Source organism: Bradysia coprophila (genome assembly GCF_014529535.1).
Source record: "Bradysia coprophila strain Holo2 chromosome IV unlocalized genomic scaffold, BU_Bcop_v1 contig_5, whole genome shotgun sequence".
Classification (NCBI taxonomy): Eukaryota; Metazoa; Arthropoda; class Insecta; order Diptera; family Sciaridae; genus Bradysia; species Bradysia coprophila.
Genome location: NW_023503374.1, coordinates 1106526 through 1132109, shown reverse-complemented (window position 1 = coordinate 1132109; position 25584 = coordinate 1106526). Strand labels below are relative to the sequence as shown.

At 40.0% G+C, this 25584-nt stretch overlaps 5 protein-coding genes across 5 annotated transcripts; 3 read left to right on the top strand and 2 right to left on the bottom strand.

Moving 5' to 3' along the window:
* Nucleotides 1-1648: 1648 nt before the first annotated feature.
* On the top strand, nt 1649-7947 carry LOC119071485 (methyltransferase-like protein 25). Its single transcript, XM_037176336.1, has 5 exons — nt 1649-2539; nt 6635-6728; nt 6784-6890; nt 6950-7390; nt 7452-7947. Exons 1-5 carry the CDS (start codon nt 2135-2137, stop codon nt 7917-7919), a joined length of 1515 nt encoding a protein of 504 aa, XP_037032231.1. The 5' UTR covers nt 1649-2134; the 3' UTR covers nt 7920-7947.
* LOC119072003 (protein LTO1 homolog) lies at nt 1707-2126 on the top strand. Its single transcript, XM_037177121.1, has one exon. The coding sequence runs from the start codon at nt 1707-1709 to the stop codon at nt 2124-2126; it is 420 nt and encodes a 139-aa protein (XP_037033016.1).
* On the top strand, nt 4154-6059 carry LOC119071483 (cytochrome P450 9e2-like). The gene is made up of 4 exons (XM_037176334.1): nt 4154-4422; nt 4499-5277; nt 5334-5793; nt 5855-6059. The coding sequence occupies exons 1-4, from the start codon at nt 4226-4228 to the stop codon at nt 6012-6014; spliced, it is 1596 nt and encodes a 531-aa protein (XP_037032229.1). The 5' UTR covers nt 4154-4225; the 3' UTR covers nt 6015-6059.
* On the bottom strand, nt 7934-15069 carry LOC119071477 (proteasome-associated protein ECM29 homolog). The gene is made up of 18 exons (XM_037176326.1): nt 15032-15069; nt 14553-14683; nt 14160-14392; nt 13944-14093; nt 13692-13877; nt 13292-13603; nt 12484-13225; nt 11887-12427; nt 11501-11823; nt 10517-11435; nt 10284-10465; nt 10100-10218; nt 9822-10044; nt 9639-9755; nt 9448-9577; nt 8750-9390; nt 8283-8691; nt 7934-8217 (listed from the first exon to the last, which is right to left on the bottom strand). The coding sequence occupies exons 1-18, from the start codon at nt 15045-15047 to the stop codon at nt 8015-8017; spliced, it is 5577 nt and encodes a 1858-aa protein (XP_037032221.1). The 5' UTR covers nt 15048-15069; the 3' UTR covers nt 7934-8014.
* A 6007-nt stretch (nt 15070-21076) lies between these two features.
* Nucleotides 21077-24269, bottom strand: LOC119071479 (tetratricopeptide repeat protein 7B). Its single transcript, XM_037176329.1, has 6 exons — nt 23996-24269; nt 23655-23934; nt 23475-23586; nt 22060-23410; nt 21710-21948; nt 21077-21642 (listed from the first exon to the last, which is right to left on the bottom strand). Exons 1-6 carry the CDS (start codon nt 24123-24125, stop codon nt 21313-21315), a joined length of 2442 nt encoding a protein of 813 aa, XP_037032224.1. The 5' UTR covers nt 24126-24269; the 3' UTR covers nt 21077-21312.
* Nucleotides 24270-25584: the final 1315 nt, after the last annotated feature.

The following is a 25584-nucleotide window of genomic DNA, read 5'->3' as shown; positions in this document are numbered from 1 at the left end:
GAACACACTCATTACAGATTGTTTGAAATATCAACTTGATAAAAACTTTTTTTTCTTTAACTTGACATTTCAAACAATCTGTAATGAGTGTGTTCAACGAAAAGCATCTATTTGTGAAAATTTGTGTATCACACCCGCCTTCGTGAGTGTCTTAACCTGTTCTCTCAGAACCTTGGGTTAGACCAAGGTAAATATAGTGAGGAGGTAATGCCATATATAACCGAATCAGATGTGCGGTGGCACGAAAGTTCGATATAAACGCCATCTCATCCCTTCGTTGAAAGCAAAAAATGGAATAGAAAGTCGGGCCATCTGTTGTGAGATAGCAAAAATATTTTTGTGAATTACAAGTAAATCGTAGTCAACCATTTTAAAAAAAGATGTCATTGGCATCGAACTTATGTGCTAGGCCGCGCGTCTGAATGGCATTACCTCCTCACTATATTTACCTTGGGTTAGACAGCCACTAAGGCGGGTGACATCCAATGAAAGTAGATAAGTAGGTATGGCCAGTCCATACAAATCGGAGCACATACGGATTTGCATGGCGCCACCTCAAACGAACTCATTTCTAGTGGAAATTTGCACTAGAAATGAGTTCGTTTGAGGTGGCGCCATGCAAATCCGTATGTGCTCCGGCTAGAACAAATTTGAACGTTTGGCCATACCTATCTATTTACTTTCATTGGGTGACATCGACATTTTTAAACGCACTCAGTACAGATTGTGTGCGAAGAAAATGTTTTTTTTAAGGAAAATTCGGAATTTTGTTTAAAGGGTGAAACATCACATTTTCCTTCCTAAAAAGTAGGGGTGTGCGATGGATAAAGGATCGAGACTGACGTAGTCCACAAAAAATTGTTATCCTCCCAAGATGTCAAAAATCGATTTTAAAAATTTAGAAAAATTCATTTACAACTTGCGACAAATCATAGAAACTAACTTTTCGAGTTGTTGGCCTCCCACCTATTTCGACCTCTACCAAAAAACTTCTTTGACATTTTTGCTAGCTGTATCAGTCCTATTTACATACTAGTCCAATGCAACAGAAAAAAATAAAATCCGGAAGAAGTTTGTCGCAGAAGTCTTCTTCGTGAGTCGTCAAAGTTCGCCGACTATGAAAAATTGAGTGGATCTTGAACTTGAAAATTCGTAAATTCATCTGGAAAATTATTCAATTTGTGCTGAAGTGGGCATAAATTCTTGCGAATGTTGTAGACTATTCAGAACAGGAAATTTTTTACGAAAATCATGTGAGAAACGTTTGTGTCGTGAGTGTTTGTTTGGCTTAAAATTGGATCAAAATGCCTCAACTGAGAAAAACAATTTTTAAAAACTTTACTTTTCTGGATAGTTCTCGAAATTTTAGCTTCTATGATTTGTCGCAAGTTGTGAAAGAATTTTTCAAAAATCTTTAAAATCTATTTTTGACATCTAGGGAGGATAACAATTTTGTGTGGACTACGACAGTCTCGATCATTTATCCATCGCACTCCCCTATAAAGAAGGTATAATGTATGCGAACTATGTATGATTAAACGCGGGCTTATTCGAATTTATCAATCAAAGAAACAAAATCGAACGAATACGATGGTCTCCCCTAGTCCCATCTGGTGTTGGGTAAATGAAATGCATTCCTTGACTTTTCCTGTCCAAAATGTCAACACTAAAATTTCTAACCTCTGTTCAATAATTTTGTAAACATTATGTCTGCTAACCACGAAAATCAAATTGAACCAGATATTAACGACGTATTTGACAATATTGTTTTTATTGAAGAGAAATTAACCGAACAAGGATATTCGGACGGTTTTAAAGACGGACAGGCAAGCGGTAACTCTGACGGTTTTCATCTAGGATATCATCGTGGAAGTGAATTGGGTGCTGAACTTGGTTACTACTACGGAATCACGACGTGTTATCTACAAAATAAAGTCGAGAAAGGCTCTAAAGTAGCTGGTGTTCTGGTGAATTTGAAGCAGTCGCTTGAAGAATTTCCGCAAACGAACGACGAGAATTGTGATATATTTGAATTAGCAAATGCAATTAGAGCCCAGTTTCGTAAAGCCTGTTCGCTACTGAAAATTAATGGAAAGTACCCGGAAGCAGACGATTTAAACTTCTAACACTTAATATGATTTCAACAATTGGACTTCAGGGAACGTTGGATGGAATAATAAAATATTTAAATCCATTTTCCCCGTTAATCAGCTGTCACATGGTGAACTATATAACTGACGGTCACTGGAAAACTTTCATTCCACAAAATATTCAGAATGAAATTGGAACAGAGGAGAATATTGCGGAAGCTCTAGACGTGTACTGGAACCATGATTCTGTCAGCCAAGAGGAATTATCAAAATTTTCCAATTTCGTCCAATTTATTGAGGAAGGGCGAAAATTTAGTTACGACAGTCTGACTCATACTTGGATTGATGCTGTGCGATTTCGTGATATCATGAATGTTGTTGGATGTTCAGTGGATTCAGCGGGATATTTGAAAATCAAGGAGTTCATGTCGCCGAAGAAAAACCATGAGGTGAGTGTTTTGATGAATTTAGTAAGATATTAGACGATCACTTCATTGTATTGGTTTTAACCCGAGTAAAAATAAAAATCTCAAAGGTTCGAAAAGAGACGTCTCACGGTCTCAAATCCTTTGTATTGTGAGACGTGAGACGTCTCTTTTCGAACCTTTGAGACTTTTATTTTTACTCGGGAAGCGATGATATTGTTGAAAATCTATACTTTTAGGGCAAATTTGATAAAATTCTTCGACTCGAACTGTCGAATTAGTTGGATGATATACAATTTATGGTTGTTGCGCCTATATTTCGATCATGTCTCTATGCTACCGAGCTTTTATCTATTTTTGTCATTACAATCCGAGGTTGTGCACTGTGGGGTGGACAAAATTTAAATAGAGTCGCGATACCACCTCTGATTTTTCTTTATTTTCTTATTGAGGGACTCGAGCACTATAAGGAACCACATTCAGTTCGCGGATCCATCCAGCTGTTTCGGAAAACCGGCACTCATTGCCGTGCGGGACCGACGAGTCAATTTGAATACAGATTGTTATCGCAACTGAAAGAGGGACTGTATTTAAGTTTTGTTCAACCCCACCGTGTGTGGCAGTGAGTCATGTTATCTTACCGGAACTTGCTCAATATTTGACTTACCTGAATCCAATGGAAAGTAGAGACAGTTTCAATTAGAAAACCGTATTTGTCGTTATAAATTTCCAAACGTTCGCGGTAGAATCTCATATTAATGTTACAAAAGACTTTCGATTTTTTATTTGGTTCTTTGTGCATTTCCTTGTGGACTGCAATTTCAAAAGTGGGAAAAATAGTTTTCGTGTCGGCTCGATCTGGTGAGAGAATGGAACGTTTTTAGTCCGTCTGATTATAATAGCATATTGCGTCACTAGGACCAAAAACGTCTATTTCTGACCCAGATGCTGAAATAGTTATTTTCCCAACGAATGAGAGGGTTCCAGCGATATATTTCAACACTAGTTAGGATAGGAAAAGGTCCAAGGCTGTAGCCTCGGATGTAGCGAAGCGTAGAGTAGTAACTTTACTATGTATTCAGGCGCACCAGAAAGTTCGAACAAAAGTGACCGCCTGAATATAAAATCTGTTTCGTCATTCATGTTGTAACCAATTTGGATTTTCTTCGATGGCTTAGACATACACTTGGTCTAGTTTCGTTAAGGGTTTTCTCGTTCTCAAAACCGAAGTAGCAGAACCAATATTTTTCATATTTTGTATTTGTAGTGTAATAATGTGGCAAAGATTTCGAACTGTGAGATACTGATATGCAGTTCGATAATTCAGAATCGCTCAAATCACTACATACCAAAATCTTTACATTGAGTTAGCAGAATTTGTTTTTCTTGTCAATTGGTGACAGTACATTGTCACAATCCAAATAACCCGAAATCAATATTCCAAAACAATTATCTAGCTAAATTGAACAGCAAAAAAATTGTTACCAAGTTAACCATAAAGCGTATCAAATCAACGAGCAGATTAAAAGCGCCAAACTAATTCAAAACTCGAATTTTATTAATCTTTATATGTTTATATACATTTCAAGAGCGGTCAAATTATCAATACTGTGTGGAATATAATTTTGTTGTTGGTTTTCGTATTGTATAAAGTGCGTCGCGTTAGCAAATTGACAATCAGTGTTGTACGAATTTCATTAGTGAATCAACATGTTTTTGTGGATCGTCTTGGTGTTACTGTACCTTTTGTACAAATGGTCTACAGCAAGTCATGATTACTTTCGCAAGCGTGGAATACAGTTTGAGGAACCGCTACCTCTTGCCGGTAATCTTCTGAACATGGTATTGGGACGAGAATCGATAGTTGACATTACAAAGCGCTCCTATTACAACTTTGAAGGCTCAAAGTATAGTTTTTCATTGCCTACATTGCGGAGCTGAAATATTAATTTATTGTTGTTTTATCGGTTTGTCGATGATAAGGATCTTCGGTTTCTTCAATTTCAACCAAAAGGTTTACATTCTTACCGATCCAGAAATTATAAAGCGGATTACAATTCAAGATTTCGATCATTTTGTCAATCACGATGCAATGTTATCAAATCTGGATCGACTCTTTGGGAAGACTTTGTTTGGCATGCAGGGACAGCAATGGAAAGACATGCGAGCTACGCTATCGCCGATGTTCACCAGTTCTAAGTTGAAATCAATATTTGGACTACTGTCGAATCATGCACAAGACTTTGTTCAACACTTTGAAGTGAAAGCTGGAAGCGATGGAAAGAATGACATCGATGTGTTGGAGATATTCGCAAGGTTTACTGCCGACGGTATAGCAACTGCTGTGCTGGGTTTCGAAGGTGATTGTGTGAAAAACGAAAAAAGTTTTTTGTACCAAAAGGTTAGGGACATTCTCCGAGATTTTGGTGGACCTGTCGGAGGCCTAAAGTTTATCTTGGGTAACACATTTCCGAAGCTGTATAAAGCGCTGAACATACAACTAACTAGTGACAGAACGGTTGAATTCTTCAAACGCGTTATCATTGATGTAATGAAAGAACGGGGCCGTGAAAAGATCACGCGACCGGACATAATTCAACTGATGATGCAAGTAAAGAACGGTCAACTGCAATCAAATGAGAATGAGGGTGCAAATGACAAAGACCTTGGTGGCTTTGCAGCTCACGAGGAGCACAGTTTAAAGTCGAATGTGAAAAATCTCCAGGAAATCGTTGACGATGATGAGTACTGGATCGCTCAAGGTTTGGTTACTGTATTTTGTAAATATGTCGAGTTGTAATAACTTCTTCTATGGCAGGAGTTCTTTTTTTTGTTGCTGGGTTTGATACAAGCTCCAATCTCTTGCAATCGATTACATACAATTTGGCGATGAATCCTGCAATTCAAGAGGAATTGTATCGAGAAGTGAACGAAGTGGCCTGCACCTTAAGTGGCAAGCAAGTGACATACGAAGCGCTCCACAAAATGAAGTTCCTCGACATGGTCGTATGTGAGGGATTGAGAATACAACCACCAGCGCCACAAATCGACAGATGCTGTTCGAAGGACTACACAATGGATCTGGGAAGCGGAAAGTCGATTGAAATAAAGAAGGATGAAGTGATATTCCTTCCATTCTACTTGCTGCATCACGATTCCAAATATTTTCCGAATCCAGAGAAATTCGATCCGTATCGCTTCAGCGATGAAAACAGGAATTCCATTGTCACGGGAAGTTATCTTCCATTCGGACTCGGGCCGCGAGCGTGCATCGGGAGGTATACTGATAAATGAAACGGTCTATCTGCTGCAGATTGAATGAATTTTTATCTGTTTCAGTCGGTTCGCATTAATGGAAGCCAAGCTATTGTTGTTCAATGTTTTAGCTAATTTCAAAATCGTTCCGTCTCCAAAAACGCCAGCTAAATTGACATTTTCGTCGAATTTCAACATGCGAATTAAGGAAACGGTTTACTTGAATTTTGAACGTCGCTGTTAGTGTTGCTTACGATTTAATTCGACAATAAAATGGTCACGACATCATGACTGAGTTTTTTTTTTATTAGATTAACAACAACAAAAACTCTATCTTCAATATATCACGTCATCAGACTACTTGGAGGTCATTCACAAAATACAAGTGCGCAAAAAGACGAAGTTTAAAGTGTAAACACGTACGCTTTTGTCAGCACCGTCATCTATCTAGATAGATAGATTAGAGTTTTTGAGAGACTTCTTGAAATGAGAAGCAGGAACCCAGATCAAAGATCCCTTGTTCCTTACTCCCTGGCCTTACTACTTTTATCATGGAAATTTCCCTGAACTCTAATGATGGTAAATCCTCATCTTCTTAGAGTTCATCATAACCGACGGTGCACCAAGACTTGCCTTATTTCCGATTTCGCAGGTTCGAGGAGTCGGCCCACCAGAGTGCGTAATTTGTGAACGGCCCCTTGAATTTGCGTTACAATCAATGTCAAGAACACAACAAACCAGTTTCTCTACATCTTAAACAAAATTAATTCGACAGTCGTCGTCGTCCATGTCGTCATCACAACATCAAACATTTTTCACCGTTTCATCAGATTCATATTAATTACAATCTTTCTGCTGCTACAGGTCGAAGAAACAGCAAAATTGGTGTCCACTCTATGTACGTTTCGCATGCAAAATGATGATAGACTGGTTATTATCGAAGCAGGAGATGGCAAAGGTCTGTAACCTTTTTTAATTGTTAACTGACAAAGTGACCAATCCAGTAATTTCAGGCTATTTATCCTCCCGTCTATCATTGGAGTACAAATTGAAAGTTCTTGGTATTGATTCCAGTCCAACAAATACGGAGAATGCCATCAAGCGAAGCGCAAGACTAGAAGTAATTTCTGAACCGACAATCTGGCTGGGTGACGATTTTATTTTGTTTTTCATTTACAGAAAGCTTGGAATGGCCTGACTAAGCGTGCGGAGGACATTGAGAACGGGATTGTTCCACCGCGTAAGGGACGTCGAAATTATAAGAGTGGTGGACAAAGTCCTAGTCAATCGCAAGTTTGTCATCTAGCAATGGAAAACTACAAGACGTCGACACACTACATTACACCACAAACCGATTTTGTGAAACTATTCGATCAACATTTTCCGCACGAAAATCCGACTGGGTTTTGTTTAAGCGGACTACATACGTGCGGTAATTTAGCGTCGAGCTGTTTGAGAATATTTACGGAGAACAAGGACCTCAACGTACTGTGTAATGTTGGCTGTTGCTACCACTTGTTGGGCGAAGAATTTTGCGTTGACGAATTCTTTGAGAATCGTAGAGTCCGGGAAATTGAAATCGATTCTGGCTTTCCGATGAGCAATTATTTGAGGAATCAGGTTAGTCGCAGCGATAGTCGACACCATTTGGGTCTGATTTTGAATGAAAAATTGATTTCAGGAATTCAAGCTTGGGCGGAACGCGAGGATGCTTGGCTCACAATCGATTCATCGAACTAAACAGGAAAAAGATTTACCGCAAATTTCGTTGTTTTACCGAGCATTGCTGGAAACACTGATCGCAGACAAATATCCCGAGTACAAAAATCGGATTCAAGTCGGTCGATCTAAGAGGACGACTAATTTCGTTGACTATGTGCGTGTCGCGTGCAAGAAAGGTGAACTAAACTTCGATTCAATAACCGATGACGAATTACTCACGCTGGAAAAATCGCTGGATCATCATCGGCTGCAAATCAATTTGTTTTATTTGGTTCGGATGACGTTTGCTCCCGTAATTGAAACGTTAATTTTATTGGATCGCCTGTTGTATGTCAAGGAAAATGACATTTCCAATTCGTTCTTGGTCAAACTGTTTGATCCAGTTGTGTCACCGAGATGCTTTGCGATTGTGGCAATGAAAACTTGAATAAACGAGACAGCTCTCAAGTACGACATTTATTTGCAATTAAAAAAAGGTTCTCCTCTCACGGCACTTTGATTTGACTCTGCCCGCCACGGTAATTAATTTGACTTAAGCTTATCCTCAATGTCATTGATGCGACACTTTATTTCCGGAGCGCTGTCTTTCTGGAGTGTAATCAGAATTTCGTCGAACGTTTTCTTCACCATGGACAGTTCCGTATGACTTTTGATGTCTATCAGACGTTTTACTAAAATCAGCACAATGTTCAGCGCTTCCTTCTTCAGTCCGGTATGTGGTATGCCTGAATGGAAACAAAATGGGAAATGTTGGTCTCTAGTCAATGCAAGCAAACAAAAAAGATTTTACCGGCAACGAAAACCACAGCCGACAGAACGTCCGTACATATTTTCTGCAGACATTCGTTACCATCGGTCTTTTGTTTTTTCTCCTGATTCTGGTCAGTATTCGGCGGCTCCAGTATCTTTAACCGATCCAAAAACTTGCCCAGTGAAACCAGAACACTCAACTGGACCGGCCGTGTATTGTTCTGCAAACATCGAACGCACTGTTCCACAAACATCAGCTGATACTTTTCCTGCGTTTTTTCTTCTGTCGGCCAAGCTTTGCCCAATGTTTCGCAAACGGTTTCCTTTAACGAAATCACGATCATGGCCCGCTTATTACGTTCGTCTGCTGATAAGTTCTTGTCCTCATCATCACCGGTTACTGCGGCCAGATCCTTTTTGTCCATTAAATACCAGATCATGTTGTAGATCTGAATCGAAATGCAATTAGCCTTCGTGCATAATTAACGGAAGCTACAAACGACAAACCTCTTCGAATCGATCTTCTCCCAATTGTTCCAAAATGTCACCAACCGCCTTAAGTGCATGCGTTCGATACAATGGTTCCTCCTTACGACACTCCTTCATTATAGCATCAATGATTGTGGTGTAGCTGGCGCTTTCACTCTTTTTCAAGTCTTTGCACAGACTCGATAGAGCCTGCAGTAGTCTTTCTTTGCCTTGAAATGTCCGTCCCGATATGTTAGCCATCAAACATGCGATCAGTCGTTCACGTTCTACTTGACCCAGATTCGTTCCCAGTCGGGTTGCTATTGTGGTTATGGAATTCGCACTCTGAGCTTTGATCAACCAAGACTGGTCGTCCAGGGACTTCTCCAACATCGGAATTATCGATTCCAAATTCATTCGAATACCGCCATCTCCCGGACTCACTTCCAGCCATAATTCTTTCCACAATTCCACATTGCTGCGATTCTCTTCGTCGATTTCTTCGTGCATGGCAAAGAATATCAACGGCAGCACGTGTGCCGGATAGTCTTTCAAAATGTCCTGATGGCGTTTGTTTATTGCTGATATGGCGTATGGGACGCCTTTGTTCGATTGATTTTCGAAATAGAATTCAGTCAGTTTTGCGAACAGCCGGATAATCGATTGTTCTTTCGCCAAACCTGTTGCGGCAAAGAGGTAAAAAAAATCGTCCGACTCGCTTGTTCGAAATTAATTACCGATTAGGTGACCAATTGCGCTGGCATTGTACTTTCGAACGATTGTGTTTCGATCTTTCAATCCGTTGAAACAGGCGCTGAGATACTTACTCACAAGCGAAGTCATTTCATTGTTGAAACGAACGGTAATCTGAAAGCAAAATTTATTCACTGCGTTGCGCCAGAGCCAGAGATCATTCGGGATCACATACCAAACAAACGAAATGTGCACACGCAATTTTCGTACCGAGATTTACGGTGGTGCGCATCAGCTCAACAACTTCGGGTGTCATTTTCTCCAGCGATTCAAAGGAAATGTGTCGGATGCACTGTGTGAGAATTGTGGTGCATTAAAAGAAAAACGGAAACTGGAAATCAATTCGCATTGTCTTTACCTTCACCAAAGTTTCCATACTGTGATGTTGCTTTGCGGCTTCAGCTCTTAATGAATCCACGGCTTCCTGAGCCTCAATATTAGCTCCTAGTCGAGTTGACAAATACGACAGCTTCGGGACCTCAAGTTCTCCAGTTGCTTTAAGCAAACATGGCACCAGCGTATGTAAATGATCCTTCAGAATGCCACCCGATGATTCAATCAACTCGGACAATGTTTTCATGCTAAATAACATTTGGTCACGGCAACTAAGTTTGGGGAGACAGGATGAATTCTTACCTCAAATTACGAATCTCGGGTACAGTATGCGTGACTCCAACCTCTAAAATCAGCGGTAATATTGAGCTAGCCAGATTTTGAGCAGATTTACCGTTGCCTGAAGCTGCAACCACACAAATCTAAAGAAACAAATCCATTCGTTTTATCGATGCAAAAACAGTTCAGATCCGACTTGATTTCTTACTTTGCTTAAAGCTTTTGCAGATCCCTCGGCAGCTAAACGCGTTCCTTCGTGGACATCGTCCATAACGCGGAACAGTTGCGACCAAAGTTTCGTCACTTCCGGTTCAGGAACATCGACATCGTCCGTTTCCATTCTCGATATGTCGTCCGACGAATCCACTTCCATTTTGTTTACTGTCAGTGCTTCAATGAAAGCTTCAGTTCATGATCAAGATAGTCGGAATTCGAAATTACCTCGGTCATCGAATCTCAATCTTAGTCCGGCCGGTCTTTTGATTAAATCGCGTATAGCCAAGCAACAGGCAATACGAACTCTCCATTCGACGTGCGTCAAGTTGGTGGTCAGCTCGTCGAAGATCTCCCAATAGTACTTTTCGACAATTTCTTTCGAATCGGACACAATCGAGTCCCAAATCGAAATCATGGAATTTTGAATTTTCGGCGTCGGATCGTATTTGTAGCGGAACAGGCGAGGAACGATTTTGCCCAGAAACGGTTGCATTTGCTCCTTAGCGGCTTTGGATATTGACTTCAATCCGAAGGCCGCACCTAATTTACTATTCCAAGCTGCATTGTGATTGGCTAATTGCATGAACTTGTATATCATTTCCGGCTGATTCAGATCCGATGCTAAACTGCAGAGCTCCTTGTAGGTGGTGATGTTACCACCCATTGGAGTTTTTCCCAAAACTCCTTCCTCAAAGATCTTCGTGTCCTCATTCACCTGATTTACTTGACGTCTTCCACCAATCAACTGGTCCAGCAGCGAATTCGCCAGATCGGTTTGGCCGCTTTGATCCGATAGGGAAAACACTAAACCTAAACCACGAGAGGCAACGTCTTGTATGAACTCGCTGTCATCCGACAATAGTTCTGTGAATGCAAATTGTAGCGTCTGCTTCCTCGAATAGATTGGCGCCCGTTTGGAAAAGTTCTTAACCAATGCCAGCAGCCAAATTGCTGTCGAATTACGCGAACATGGATTGGGATCACTTACGAAGCCGATGACACCATTCAGAAAATCGTTGAAGGTTTTGTCATCACAAAACGGATTTTCTGAATTCGCCGACTCATCGCCATAAATGTTTTCTTCCCCAGCAATCGTTAGAACAATCCCTTGTGCAATCGCAATATTCAATGCCGTGTCCTTTGACTAAAGAAACGAAGAAGAAAAGTAATTCGAGTGGACCGATTGTGTTACAGTGACGCAACACATACCAATTTTACGATTTCAATGAACAGTTTCAAATTACTCGCAGCGAAGTATTTGCCATCACCAACTGCCAGATAGCCGAGACAATTTGCAGCATCTTCTCTAAGTTTGGCCTTCGTGTGTGCGCTTTTCAGCAAACGAAATATGGTAGACACCAACGATGATTTCGACATGGAGCAATCTATGCCATCTACTTCCATCGCTTCCGAGCCTGCCGCAGATGATGTTGATGTATCGGGCAACGGAAGAATCGTAGATGAACCGATCAATGAAATTCCTTTAATTGCTGCTGAGATGAGAAGTGATTGCTGCTCTGATAGTAGGGCTCCTAAAATCGACACCGGATTATTGCAACAATTAAATACGGAGAGTACAGTTCTGTATAACTCACCCAGCAAATCCATAAACTTTTTCAACACCTCCCAATTTTGAATTGTCTTCTCATTGAAATCGCTCTGGGACTTTAAACTCTTGATGCGTCTTTGAAAAGCATGACTTAACGTTAAAATGCTTCCGTGACGATGTTCCAAAGTTCTCTGGGATAAGGTGGCTATGATGTCCTTAACCTCTGCGTTAAACTCTGACTCAATGTTTCCATGAGCAATGAGAATACCTTGTAGCTGTGCGACCAAAATTCTTGTCAAGTCCGAAACATCTTTCAGGCCAAGCATAAAGCTCTCCTTCAGGTCCAAGCAATCATTTACCAATGCATTTGGTGTGGCGTTCAGCAAGTCGTACAGACACTGAAGCTCTACTTTACCTCGCTTAGAGTACAGAATTCGCTTGGCCAACGCGAGGTAATTGTTGATTTCAATTGAATTGCTCAGCTCATTGCGGATGTAATCGTTAATCTGTTGAACCGATTTCGGGTCGCCAGGAGATGTTTTAGCACCAGCCGAAAACCACAGGCATAACCGGAGATAGTCGAGAATCTGAGCGAAAATTTCGTGAATTTTTTTTTGTTTGTTCGCGGAACTTATTAGCCTACCTCCGTGTACGTCTCATAATGACAAGATAGTGTCACTTTTCCATAGATGTGTTTTTGTGACGAATTTGATGCCCGCTTGTCCATCTGTTCGTGCACGTAATTAACCATTTCTTTGAAGCTCGGTAGTATTACACGTCGCTGTTCGGGCGTTAATTTGAATTTGTCGACATCTTGTTCCTGAACAGACTCTGAATGATCTACAGACGATATGTACGAATAGTTAATGTGATCCGTACGAGCCACCCCGTAGAGTGATGTGATGACGGACTCTCTTAGCGACGAACGTTCTCCGGCTATCAGCAGCAATAAGTAACGTGCCGGCACATAGTGTTCCGGGAAACAAGTAGTTAGAAAGACACTGGCCACATTCTGGACGATTGCCAACTTGGATTCAACATGTTCCGCAAGCATGGCCAACAGTAATGTCTGATTGGCGTTTGGAGTGAATTTCTCTGTCCCTCCACTGATGTCGTAAGTCGACTTAAATGCTGGTGCAATTGCTATCAGCGCTTCCCTAATTGATCCGTGCAGCTCGGTCGGTGCCACAACCAGATGTGCAAAATATGACACGATCAATTGTAAATCCTTGTTGAATCCGTCGGGACAAACCCGAGATAGTTGAGCAATGACACAGTAAGCACCGTTTTGCACATCGTACGCTTCGGTGGATTCGGTGCCAATTAGTTTAGTCACTCCGGCTAGAATTACCTTGGAGATCTTATTTATCAATTCGATGGGCCCACTATGGAAGAGAGTAAAACAATTGAGAATGGCTGGACACAAACTGGCCGACGCGGCAGGTACTTACTCTTTAACTAAGTTCTCAGTGAATTGTAGGGAGAGTACTTTACATTTCTGATTGGTGTTCTCGCCGAATAACGCCTCAAATATAACTTGAATGCCACGAACCGTGTTAATACCCTTGCCACGACTTTTCAGCAGATATTGCAGCAATTTCTGCCGAACTCGAGCACTGCACGCAGTCGTCTTTCGATCCACAATCTTGGAAGCATTTCCCAGAAACAACGAATAAAATGGAGCTGACAAATTGGGATCAGTCCAATCCAACGAACTATTCACTTTACTCAATTCAGCAATTGCAGGAGTGGCTACGCTGAACCTTCAATACGAAAACGACGTTTAGAAAACGGTAAAATGACAGAATAGTGCGCACTAAACTAAACAACTTCTTCCAAATTGGCACGTACCTTGTATCAGCTGAAGACAGCACCAGCAAGGTTAAAATATCTTCGTCCGGGAAAACGCTCGCACATATAAAACGGCAGATTCCTTTCTTCAACTGTTCTAATTCTTCGGCTTTCCAGTTGTTGGCGATGACGCGTTTAAAGGAATATGGACTCATTCCCGGCGGCACTTCACCCTCAGATGTAACTCTGAAACGGATGAAATCGATTCGATCAGCGTCAACTTTCTCGGGTAGGAATAAGTGATTGTTTTACCCGTAAGGAAGCAAAATGACGTCTTGCAAGAGATTGATCAACTGTTTTTTCGTTAGCGGTTTGTCCGCCAATCCCAGTAAAGTTCCACGTTTTTCTGGATCTTCAGGAATTTTAATCGATCCCAACAGTGGCAGTATTAACATCAACAGTCTGTAAATGACAATATCCAATCAAATCGGATCGACAGTAAACTAAAAAATTATTTTTGTGACTTACTTGTCTTGATGGGTCTCTGTCTTACCTTCTAGGCAGTTCAGTAGAATTGGAGTGAGTTCGGTCTGCTTTTCGACCGATAAGCGCGGAAAGCCCATCGTTATGTAAATTATCGAAAAATTGTGTAGAAACGTTGAATCAGTCGTGTTATATTGCACGAGAAGCTGTTCGACTGGAAGTTGAACCAATGGTCTCGATTTCAAACGTTTGTTGACGTGGGTAAGAACTTCCATGACCTACAAAGAAAATGCACACACCACCAATGGTACAACGGTGAATTCTGAGTTGATAATTTAGAGTTAGTCAGAAATGTCTCTGGTCATTACATATGCTGGCTTCAGCAATACTAAAATTTACATAAAGTAGGACACCAGTGCCAATTTAAAGGCAGCTTACCTTGCAACGCACTGTCTCATTTGGAGACGTAATTTTAAGTAGCACAGGAGTAAGGAATTTATTGACAGCATTTTCAAGTTGTTCATCACTGTCAGATGTTCCCAAACGGAATAGCACTCTCTCCAGTAGTTCTGAAACAAGATTTTTGTCTTTATACGAAACGAGAAAATAATTCTAATCAATAAATCTGGCTATAAAATTCACTGTTCCGAATAAAATACTGAATTTGGGACCCAAGAGACTCTAATATTAATCTAAACAAAAAACTGTATTGTCATCGTCACTTTTGAGTCAATCGAACCTAATAAACTTTTAAAAAAAGCTTCAAAGTCTCGCCAAATAAACACAGTTTGAATGGCTCAATGATCTTGATTTTACACGTTTCGGCAACGGTAAACTTTGGTGACCAACATCAGTCGCCAATTTATCACATAAACAGCGCCCAAAAATGGGTTTTGTTTATTTTCTTTTTAACTTACCGATTTCTTGTTCCATCTTTTTATTTTGATTTCGGATGTTTGTGAAACATAACCAACAAAAAATTGAAATGTCAAAAAAGAGAAAACAATACAGAGCTACCTCTGTGGTTCGGTATCGTAATATTTATCATCCTTTACCTGAACACACGTTCAACATAGTTTTATATTTTGAAAAATTTGAAACGGTAATAAGAGAGTATGGTCGGGCCCGTCTGGGCTTACACTGTATGGTAACTCAGGGCCGTAGCCAGAACGAAATCTCAGAAGTGGCACGCGCCCCAAAGAAATTCTTTGTTCGAAATTACGTCAAATGTTCCAGCTAAATCTACTATTAAAGCTGCAAATCCAGCGCGAGCGGAGCGTGCGATTTTTTTTCTCTTCTGATTATCGCTAATGCTTAGTTTCCTCTTACCAAAAAAAGTACTCTGTGTGAGAGACAAAATTGAATTTTTTCAATTTTTCTTTGTTTATTTGACAGTTTGCTCTCTCACGGCTCTCTCACGGCGTACTTTTTTTAAGTGGAATGGGCACTTAACATTAAACACTTAGCAAAACTTTAGGAAAGCAGAAACTCAAGTGAAAAGTTTAAACATTTATTGCAATACAATTTATTGTAATATTTGTGCGATACTCGAAATGTAATTTTGTGTTAGGCGTACGACTGATTTTTATGCAAAAAAAATCGTTTCCATTTTTGTGTTGCATTTAACTTATGGCTCATTAAACGCTTTTAAACGATTTCGAACCTAGGTTCGGGATGTTCGCATTGAATTTGCAAGTAGATATCACATTTAATCCCTTGAGGGTTATTTCTCTCCGTTACGACAGTTCGAAATAACCTCCAACAAGATTAAGAACTCAATAGATCAGTGTAAAGATTCTCGACTGGAATGCTGGAGGCCTCGCATTCAAATCACGACAGGTTAAATTAAATTAAGTGAATTTCTCTTTGATTTACAAAGACGCTTTCTCCACTGATATTAACAGTATATATCACCACATCTGAAACCTTTTTGGATTTTGAACGAAAAATTAAGATGTAATTCCTGTTGGACGTAATGACTTGGGGCTAAACGGAAATGGAAGTAGCTTCTAATAAAATTAAACTTTACTCCAAAAAAGATTCGGTCGGGTAGGGAATAACACACAAAAGATTATTGTCAAGGTCCGTATTTCTATCTGTGAGTCTATATTCATTTAAGACAAGACCTGTAAATTTATGTCGAGAAAATTGAAAGGTCAAGATATTAGCCGCGCAGCGATTTTACTTTAAATAACGATAGAAGAATTACAAATACCAATTCTATCAGCGATGATCTTGATCTCAAAGAGTCGAAAATGAAGTAACAGGAATTTCTCAGTGGGGCACAAATTTTTCCAAGGGGGCGGCGAAAATATTTACGTCAACACACTTCAATCAAAAGTGATTCTAATGAGAGCTGCCAAGCTGATATAGTGATAAAGCTTGAAGCAAAGCGAAAATCGGAAATATGACGAAATTTGTATTATTTTAATGCGCACAGGGAGGGCGGGCTTAGCTTGTTTTAATTAAGTCAGTGAAAGTATACAATAAGACATTTAAATATAGCTTTGGTCAACGCACTGTCTAGCACCGAAGCTGACTTTGACGTCACTAAAATAGAGGACTGAACTGATCAAAGTTGGCTATTCTTTTTCATGCAATAGATATCAATTTTTTTTAAATAGTCAACAGGTGTGTTTTTGGCCTTCTAATTGAGTGATGTCAAAGCCAGCACTTCGCTGCTTGACAGTGCTATGTAGCTGCCAAATAGAGTACGATTTTGCATGCCATCTTTTTTGTTACACAGCCCAGTTTCAGAGGTACATGTCGCTGGCATGTCGCTGATGACTGAAACCGGGCCCGAGTTTGGAGCCGCTCAGTGACCAAAGTTATTCAATGTTTAAGAAAACAAATCATGTCGTTTTTGACGTTTTGTTGATATACAATGTGTTTCTTATTTAAAGCATAGCTTAACGTTTAGGGCTGACAATTGAACCGACCTCAAGTCTAGGGATCTTGAACGAGCAAAGTTATTCGAGTTATCACTCATCAACTGTTCCATTGGAAATTTTCAAGACAACAAAGTTGGCGTTGATCTGATGGGCAGATTTCAGCTTTACTAAGGCCCTCGAAATTTTTCTAATATTATTTCAATAACAATAGCTGCTACGGTTGTCGATTTACGTGAGTTATACCGTTTTGAAGTTTTCAAGTATGTCACTCTTAGAGTTACACTCGAATAGATGTCAAGGTGGCGCTGTTATTATTTCAACATGTCTAGTTTCCCACATATTTTTGTGGTTTTCTTTGATCGACAGCGCCACCATGCCACCTCATCGACAGCGCTACCATGCCACCTCTCGAGTATAACTCTATGATGTCACTTAAGTGTTTTGTCATAAACTGAATAGGTTTTTGACTTTCCAATTAATCTCTGATTTGGGGCTAGTGTAGGGCTGACGATTGAAACCGGTCGCGAGTTTAGGGCTGCTCAAATACCAAAGTTATTTTTTTTTAGAAAAAACATATTGGCAGTTTTGGAGGTTATTCATAGTGTTCCTAGTTGAAAGTATATATTAGCTTGGAGTTGTAAAGTATATACTAATGTTTGGGGCTCGTTGAGGGCTAATAATTAAAGCCAATCCTGAGTTTAGGGCTGCTATCCCGCCGGAGATATTCAGCTTTTTCTCAACACAAACATGCCATTTAGCTCTTTCGACGATATTCAAAAAGCTTCTGACTGAAATTATAGTCTATCGTTTAGGGATCATTTAGGGCTGATGATTGAAACCGGTCCCGAGTTTGGAGCCGCTCAGTGATCAAAGTTATTCAATGTTTAGGAAAAAAAATCGTGTCATTTTGGGCGTTTTGTTGATATACATTGTGTTTATTATCTAAAGCATAGCTTAACGTTTAGGGCTGACAATTGAATCCGACCTCAAGTCTAGGGATTTTGAACGAGCAAAGTTATTCGAGTTATCACCCATCAACTGTTCCATTGGAAATTTACAAGACATCTGATGATCAGATTTCAAGTCTATGACCTGAATCCATCGTTGTCCCTGAGTTATTTTTCAACATTATTTCAAGAGCCGCTACGCTATTAATTTTATTTGAACAGTTTCTCCTCTCGAAAACTAAGACCAAAGGCAGTGGCTATTCATGTCCGGGTCAATCATCATGTCCGGAGCGATAGCGGAGGACTTGACGCAGTCTAACTTCCAAAAAAAACGAAATTTTTTTTTGAGACGAGACAACTATGTATAGTCGAACATTTCAGTTTCTGCCCTTTAGACTATATCCCCACAAAACCTATTCTATCATATTCTCGCTTCAAATACGAGCAAAACGAGCTATCACACGACTATGTAGGTTTAAAATTGCCGGAGATACATCCGTTTTGAAATTTGTCATTTTCATACAAAATACATCAAATTGACCTTTTCCAAACAATCAAAATCTTTCAACTTACTCTGTATGTTTCTATCTATCTATCTGTCTGCCTATCTATCGACGGTCGATCTCGGAAACTAGTCAGCCAATCTCCATGAAATTTTGCAGGAGCCTCAGGGTGGGCATAAATATGAAAATGTGATACGCCATTACCACAGGAAAAATCATAATTTTCTTTTATTGGCCTCGAAGTGGTTTCTGAGTGTGGTTTTCGAGGGCCGGGAACGCGTTTTCGGCTGTAGCTTAGCTGACGAAAATTGATGAAATTTAATCGAGTTCTATGTAAAATACACATAGGATCTTGTAGCGGCCTTAGTCCAAGGACCCAATTTTTTTTCAACAACATTCTATTCGTTGTTCGATTACCTTTTAAACGGAACAAAAATTAGGAAAAACGGATCAAATTTACTCGAGTTATATGCAGAATACACATAGGGCCGAGCAGCCTTTCACTTCTAAGAAGCCCTAGCTCACGGCCCACTCACCCGATTTTAAACAACTTTCTTCTGGATTGAAATTGACAATACCTATCATTTGCTGTGTCATTTCCATCGTTTATTTTGCCATAGATATCACCAAAAGACCTTAAATCACTTAGACATTCTTTAAGTCGATTTTTCACCATGAACTGGTTTGATCTGGGTGTGGTCTACATTTTTCTCCGTTTGACCAAAAATTAGCCATCATCGCTTCATGGTGAAAAATCGACTAAAAGAATGTCTTGGCCAGAAATATGTCAGTAAGCTTTATGATTATTTCATACAAAATAGTACTTTATTTGGCAGAGCTGTCATTAATAGCACCTTTGCTTGAAGTGCGTTGGTTCGTTATTTATTTTCGTCGCCGTTGCCGATTACAGATGATGCCTATTATTTGTGCTGATTCGGTCTTTTTAAAGCCAGCACTAGGCAGTGACCGTTTTTGTTAATGTTAAATTCTCTATCGAATTTGGTCAACCCTTGTCTATCATAAAACGTTTGCAAAATATACAGTTCAGTCATTATTCATATCCTGACAACAGCAAACCAGCTTCGGTTTCACATTGAAATTACGTTCAGTAAAATGGAAAATTTGCAACAGAAAATGACAAGCTCTGCCAAAATCTATAAATTTACGGTAGAACTATGCGAAGACCGGCTCGATGCACCAATATGGCGAATATTGGAAATACCCGAGAGCTACAGTTTCTACGATCTTCACGTTGCCATTCAAGATTCACTGATCTGGTCCGATGTTGAGCTGCATAAATTTGACATGAAAAACCCGTTAACAAAGGAACGGGACCACATAGGCATTCCGGATGATCTGATGTGCGAGCCAATAATTTCTGAGAAAGATGCTCTGATTGCCAAATATTTTTCGTTGTCAAATTGCGAATGTGTCTACATGTACAATTTCCTGAGACCGTACACGTTTCGCGTTACGCTAGAAAAAGTACTGCCAGCCATTCCGCATATTAAATATCCACGTTGTGTGGATGGAGATGGAATGGTGCCGGAAATATTGTCAGATGGAGACGAAGACAACTGCAGTTGGATGGAATCGGAATTCGATTTGAAGAATATCGAATTCAGAGATCCAGACGTGGCTTGGCTAGATGCCTTTCAGGGATTTTGAAGTGTGTTATGCGTAACACATTTCTTTTTTGTTTCATTACGTGTGGAACCACACAATTGTTATGAAAACTTATGAAACAGTGAAGCATGAATATTATACAAGTTTTTTTGAAATAAAATATCCGTTTTTTACTTCAATACTTATTAATGAATCCGCGATTCCAGTGGACTCACTGATGGTAGCGAACTTTATAAGGAAAAAAGTTTCAACATGCATTCTTCATAAAATAAAATTTTGAAGAAAAAGAGGAAGGCTAAAATAGGAGAAATTTTAAAGTATCCGTAAACGCCTCGTCGGCAACTGTCAGGTCTTCAAGACAGTTTCAAACCTTGAAGGACGTGGACATATCAGTAAATTCGTTTATAGTTCACGACAGTAGTTTCCCTAAGTACGCGCAAGTCATAAGTATCGAACGTGCGCATGTAACAGACCGAGAGTCGATGAACAACCATTACGTCACATGGGCGGAAAAGTTGAAAAGTCGAGTTTTCGAGTGAAGTTTGTTTTTTTGAACTGAGTCGACGCTGAGGTCAGTAAACACGCGAAAACGCGACTTTTCAACTTTAAAAGGTGACTTTTCATTTTTCGACCGAGCTTGTAGGGAAGTTCAGCAATTTAAGTAACTAAAAATCCTTTTAACTTAAGTTAGGAACAAAGTTTTTCCTAAACGATGTTGGAAATACGCGACGAAGGCAACATTATTGACATGCTGCCATTTATTATTCACTGCTGAACGGTTTTTGGGTGCAGAAGCATGTAAATTATGTTTTGTCTAGGTGTTAGAGTCAAAGTTTCCCGTTAAGAAGCGATGTAGAGGTGACTTATCGCTATATACTACTAACATGGATACCGTGGACACGTTGAATTTTTACGCACCGTTCGCACGGAACTATGCATCAAATCAATCTGTTTAGTTCACCTCTATTTTTTGTAATAGTTTTGATACCCAGGCATAGCATTCCACCTCTTTATTCACGAAATACATGAGTAACGTTTTGAATTTTTACATTTTCCTTTGAACAATGATTAAAATTTAACATGATTTTATCTACAGATAGATTAACATCCAGAACCCTTGTATATAAGTTGTCGGTTCAACAATAAATTGAATTTCGAAAAAAAAAATTCTATCACCAGATACTGCACCCCATTCCACCGGTCACATAATTTTAACTTTGCTCCGTGACATTCATTCAAATGTTAGTGCAATCGTCGAGAATGGCAGAACCGGGCATGATGGTTCCAATTGCAAAGCAGTTGCCATACAATCGGCGGCTGCTTGATGATCACCAAGTGTTTCCATGACTTTTCCTAGACTATACCAAATATTCGGGCTATTCGGATCCAACCGGGCCGCGTCCTTAATCATTTTTTCCGCTAATCGTGGCTCGCCCAGTATATGATGAACTTCTCCCAACGCGCACAGTGCTTCGGTATGACATGGATTGGCTGAGACAGCATTGAGAAAGCATTGTTTCGCGTCAGCCCATTGCGACAAAAAGACATGAACCTGACCTCGCTGGACAAGTGGTTGAGTAATCAGACAATGTCATCAATCAATCGGAAGTTAAACGAACAACACTTACCATGTACATGATTTGATGTGAAAGTGGATGTATTTGTGACGCTTCCTGTATGCAAAACATTGCTTCGTTGGGTTGTTCTATGGACAGATAAATGTCGGCCAGCAGTAGCCATACTTTTAGTTGAATAATCCAAGCACCTTGTGGACCGGGTCGTGGACTAAATGAACTTAGTGAACTGGCTGCTTCACTCAATGCATGCTCAACGCGTGAGGCGGCCAGTGATGCGGCATGAACGGAACCTGTTTCGAAGTTTTTCGATTAATTGAAATCGAGAGAGGAATCCAGTCCAGTGACTCTGAATGTTAAAAGTCACACCCACTGGGACTGAACGCCATGAAACGAGAACTTACTTGAATCCTTATCCGAATGCGCTGAATGCATTTGAAAGATGCTTTTGGTGTCGGAATTATCATTGTCTAATCCAGTCACTTGCGACTCGTAAAGTTCGCGCCATATCAGGAACATTTTTTGCACTGTAGCTAGCGACGTTTCAGCATCGTGTAAATGTAATTCTAAGTAAGCTTTTACATGCAACAGATGTAAATTGTCTGGAAATTCGTCGCATGCGTCTTCCACAACCAATAGAGCTTCTTTCGGTCGACGGTTCGCTGTTAACAGTAGTGCAAACAAATGCAAACTGCTGGCATGCTCAGCACGCAAAGACAACGCTATTCGTATGTGGTACAAGGCGTCAATAATATTGTAGTTCATAGCATGCTGCAAAGCCAGATAGTATTCGGAGAGATGATCGTTCGGGTCCAATTGTACAGCCTTTTCTAATGCTTCGAATGCAAGCTTCCCGTAGTGCTCCTTCTGAGATTTTAAATTCGTTGATGCAGCTACTTGTTGATAACCAATACCGACGTACAGTAATGCTCGCGACGGTCGTAATCCTTTGATATCTTTGCTTTGAGCTTGCTGCGCCCAATACAATCCATCTTTGATCAAGCCCAATTCTTCGTAGCACAGTCGTGATGACATCAAACACAAAAGTGAATCTTGTGGCACCAGTTTTGATGTTTCCTTTAACGCTCGTAACGCGTGAGCATGTCGGCCCAGTGCTGCTAAACTGAATGAATACTGTCGCCATATGTGCTGTTCGCCGAACGAAAATTTCAATGCCTTTTCAAATGACTCGTGTAGCAGTCCCACTTGACCCCAACGCATCGTTGCTAAAGTTAATAGATCGTATACAGCTGCAGCATTACCCAGTGCATGGCTGCGAGCTACTCGAAACTCTGTACTTTGTGACAAAACAGCGTCACGAACTGCCAACGTTTCAGCAATTAGCAACAAGAGTATGGTCTCTTCCGGTAGATTCTTCGGCGTGAAGTAGTTTCTGCCGGAATATTTTTTCGGTTTCCACAGCTTACGGGGCGTCGCAGTATTTTTTGTGGGTACCAATTTCTCGGGCGGTGCATAGATTGTACCAGACACTCCTCTAAGCAGAACTTCCGCCAGCTGACGAGCTAAGGTGAGCCGGAGAGACTGTGTAGTCTTTGTTTCGACTGCATTTAACATCGATCGATAGCGTTCTATGGCATCCAACAGCCGCCCAACCTTAATTAGCACAATGGGAGCTCGTTGTAACGCTGTTTCCAAAATAGCGCCCATACACCGTGTTTCCGAAGCAATGTCGGCAAGATCTTGCTCTTGAAGATAAAGAAGTCCAAGATCGGCAGCTCGTTCGAAGCAAGTGATCTAAGGAATGATCATCCATGACATTTTGAAAATGGCTGTGTGGATAGGTCAACGATTAACTCACCATTTCAGTTTCTCTTTCTGCTTGCTTGAATTTGGACGTTCCCTTTAGCCCTTGATTTTCGAGACTCAACCCTTTGATGGCATATGATTCGGCTAAAATTTTCAAACTTCGCCTGGAACAATGAAGTTATTTTGTTTATCAAAAGTTAGAATTCGACAGGCAACGAGCACCACGACTTACAGAGTTAGTTCTTTTTCTGACAAGGAATTTAATTCAGCCTTCACGAAATTCTCTAAACTATCGTCATATTGACCGCATGAATAATACAGCTTGGCCAGTAAGAGATGTGCGTCCAATGCGATACCAGCCCGGCGTCCACTTTCACCAGTTACTAATGTCAAATAATTTTTAGCTTCTTGCAGTCCAGACTTTGCCTTCGTAAAATTGGATTCAATGGGCGGATGTTCTTCCAGATAACTTTCCAATTTTCCTTCGCCGACCAGAAAGTTGGACAAACATTCTTTGCGGAAAGAGTTGGTACAGTTTCAGTGAATTTGCAGTCACTTAAGCAAAGTCCTTACCATAGTTGGAGGGTGAGCCAACTTTCAATTCCTCGGCCAGTTCGATAACTCTCTTCCATTTACCTTCACTACGACAACTTTCGATGATGGCTTCGATTTTTCCATTCGTATTTCGATTGCGTCCAGTCATATCCAATGTTTTAACTTACTATTTAGCATGCAAGTTCACCGATCAATTGCTTATTTCACTATTTTATTCTTCATAATTTGATAAACAAAATTTTTCAGACAATCATTTTTCACAACTCTTTTGATAACAGTGAATCTGTCAGTAAAGTGGTTGTCATAAAAAAATGAAATCATCGCGAAGTCATTCACTTTTTCAGAACCGTGCGTGTTCATTCCAGTTTTGCGCGCAATTTTTTTGATTGTCATTATGCTGACTGTCGAGCAGCATACGCTGAAGGCAAAAGATGTTCCAATGTTATATTTCGTTGACTTAAAAATTTCTTAAGTGTTAAGTACATGAATTGCGTGGATTCATTCCCCCTGCTGAATAATCAATCTGATTTCAACCATAAGCCACTATCGGTTATCTTATGACCTAAACGTTTTTCAAGTGCAAGCTTCACTTTCGATTCAAGCACGCGGCCACGCTTCATATGTCTCGTGTCAAGCGTTTTCTTTCCAAAAATTTTGTTAATCCTTGAACCATTTCCAGTTTTACAATGCGCTACTTCATAAACCAACGATCCAATAATTCTTCCATACCGCAGCTCACGCCATAAAGCAGATTTATGTTGAGCCATCGTTTCAATGGAAATTTTGTCAATTATACTTTGACTCATTTTACGCTCACAAAACGATATGAAATCATTTGGCGAATGTATAACGTTATACTCCATGTAATCGATCATAAAGTGGTGCAACGATACATGAAGTAACGGCGACGAAAACTTTTTGAAATCGTAATGAAGCAAGAAGTGACAATTTTTAACGTGTAGTCTTTCCGACTCAGCCGCAAATTCCGAAATGAATCCATCGCTATCGTTCTCTTCAGAATCGGTGTAAGTAGATGATTCCTCTGTATCAGTATGATAGGGTTTAGATGTGTCGACAGTTGCGAGTACAGATTTTTTCCAATAGCAAAGTTCTTCGGTTGGAGAAGGCTCTCCTCACTTCGTCTGTGCAACCAACCAATCAAAGCTATGGCGTGTTTGCAGCCTCCTAGCGCAGCCATACATCCCTTACACTCAGCGCTCTTAATTTTTTGGTTACGTACATCAATACTTGCAACAACTTTATACGGTTGATTATGTTGTAAGTTGCAGTTTTGTAATTTGAGTGAAAACATTGTTTTAAGAAAAAGTAAATTTAGTTCTTTATTCGGTGACTGTATTAGAACGACTGACTGGCTAAGACGATTATAATTTTAATATAAAAGTCTTGTACGATCTTGTGAAAATTGTAATAATTTCGGTGATTTCGATGTGATTTAATTCATATTTTGTGCGGAAATGTGCTTCTTGTGTTTTTTTAACAGTGCAATCAACGGTTGACTTAAAATATTCGTCAAAACCACCGAAATCACGAAAAATTTACATTGACCAATCATGTAAACAAACAAAAATATTGTCGTTTGGTGTGAT

What these genes read in the sequence shown, in the direction of transcription:
- LOC119072003 (XM_037177121.1), top strand. Translation starts at nt 1,707, where the DNA reads ATGTCTGCTAACCACGAAAATCAAATTGAACCAGATATTAACGACGTA.
- LOC119071485 (XM_037176336.1), top strand. Translation starts at nt 2,135, where the DNA reads ATGATTTCAACAATTGGACTTCAGGGAACGTTGGATGGAATAATAAAA. An exon ending in CGCCGAAGAAAAACCATGAG is followed by an intron (nt 2,540 to 6,634) that starts GTGAGTGTTTTG and finishes CTGCTGCTACAG; the next exon opens with GTCGAAGAAACAGCAAAATT. An exon ending in AGCGAAGCGCAAGACTAGAA is followed by an intron (nt 6,891 to 6,949) that starts GTAATTTCTGAA and finishes TTTCATTTACAG; the next exon opens with AAAGCTTGGAATGGCCTGAC.
- LOC119071483 (XM_037176334.1), top strand. Translation starts at nt 4,226, where the DNA reads ATGTTTTTGTGGATCGTCTTGGTGTTACTGTACCTTTTGTACAAATGG. An exon ending in TGAGTACTGGATCGCTCAAG is followed by an intron (nt 5,278 to 5,333) that starts GTTTGGTTACTG and finishes CTTCTATGGCAG; the next exon opens with GAGTTCTTTTTTTTGTTGCT. An exon ending in CCGCGAGCGTGCATCGGGAG is followed by an intron (nt 5,794 to 5,854) that starts GTATACTGATAA and finishes TATCTGTTTCAG; the next exon opens with TCGGTTCGCATTAATGGAAG.
- LOC119071477 (XM_037176326.1), bottom strand. An exon ending in ATTATGAGACGTACACGGAG is followed by an intron (nt 12,428 to 12,483) that starts GTAGGCTAATAA and finishes ATTTTCGCTCAG; the next exon opens with ATTCTCGACTATCTCCGGTT. An exon ending in TCATTGAAATCGTAAAATTG is followed by an intron (nt 11,436 to 11,500) that starts GTATGTGTTGCG and finishes TCGTTTCTTTAG; the next exon opens with TCAAAGGACACGGCATTGAA.
- LOC119071479 (XM_037176329.1), bottom strand. Translation starts at nt 24,125, where the DNA reads ATGACTGGACGCAATCGAAATACGAATGGAAAAATCGAAGCCATCATC. An exon ending in TCAGAAAAAGAACTAACTCT is followed by an intron (nt 23,587 to 23,654) that starts GTAAGTCGTGGT and finishes TCATTGTTCCAG; the next exon opens with GCGAAGTTTGAAAATTTTAG. An exon ending in CACATCAAATCATGTACATG is followed by an intron (nt 21,643 to 21,709) that starts GTAAGTGTTGTT and finishes CCACTTGTCCAG; the next exon opens with CGAGGTCAGGTTCATGTCTT.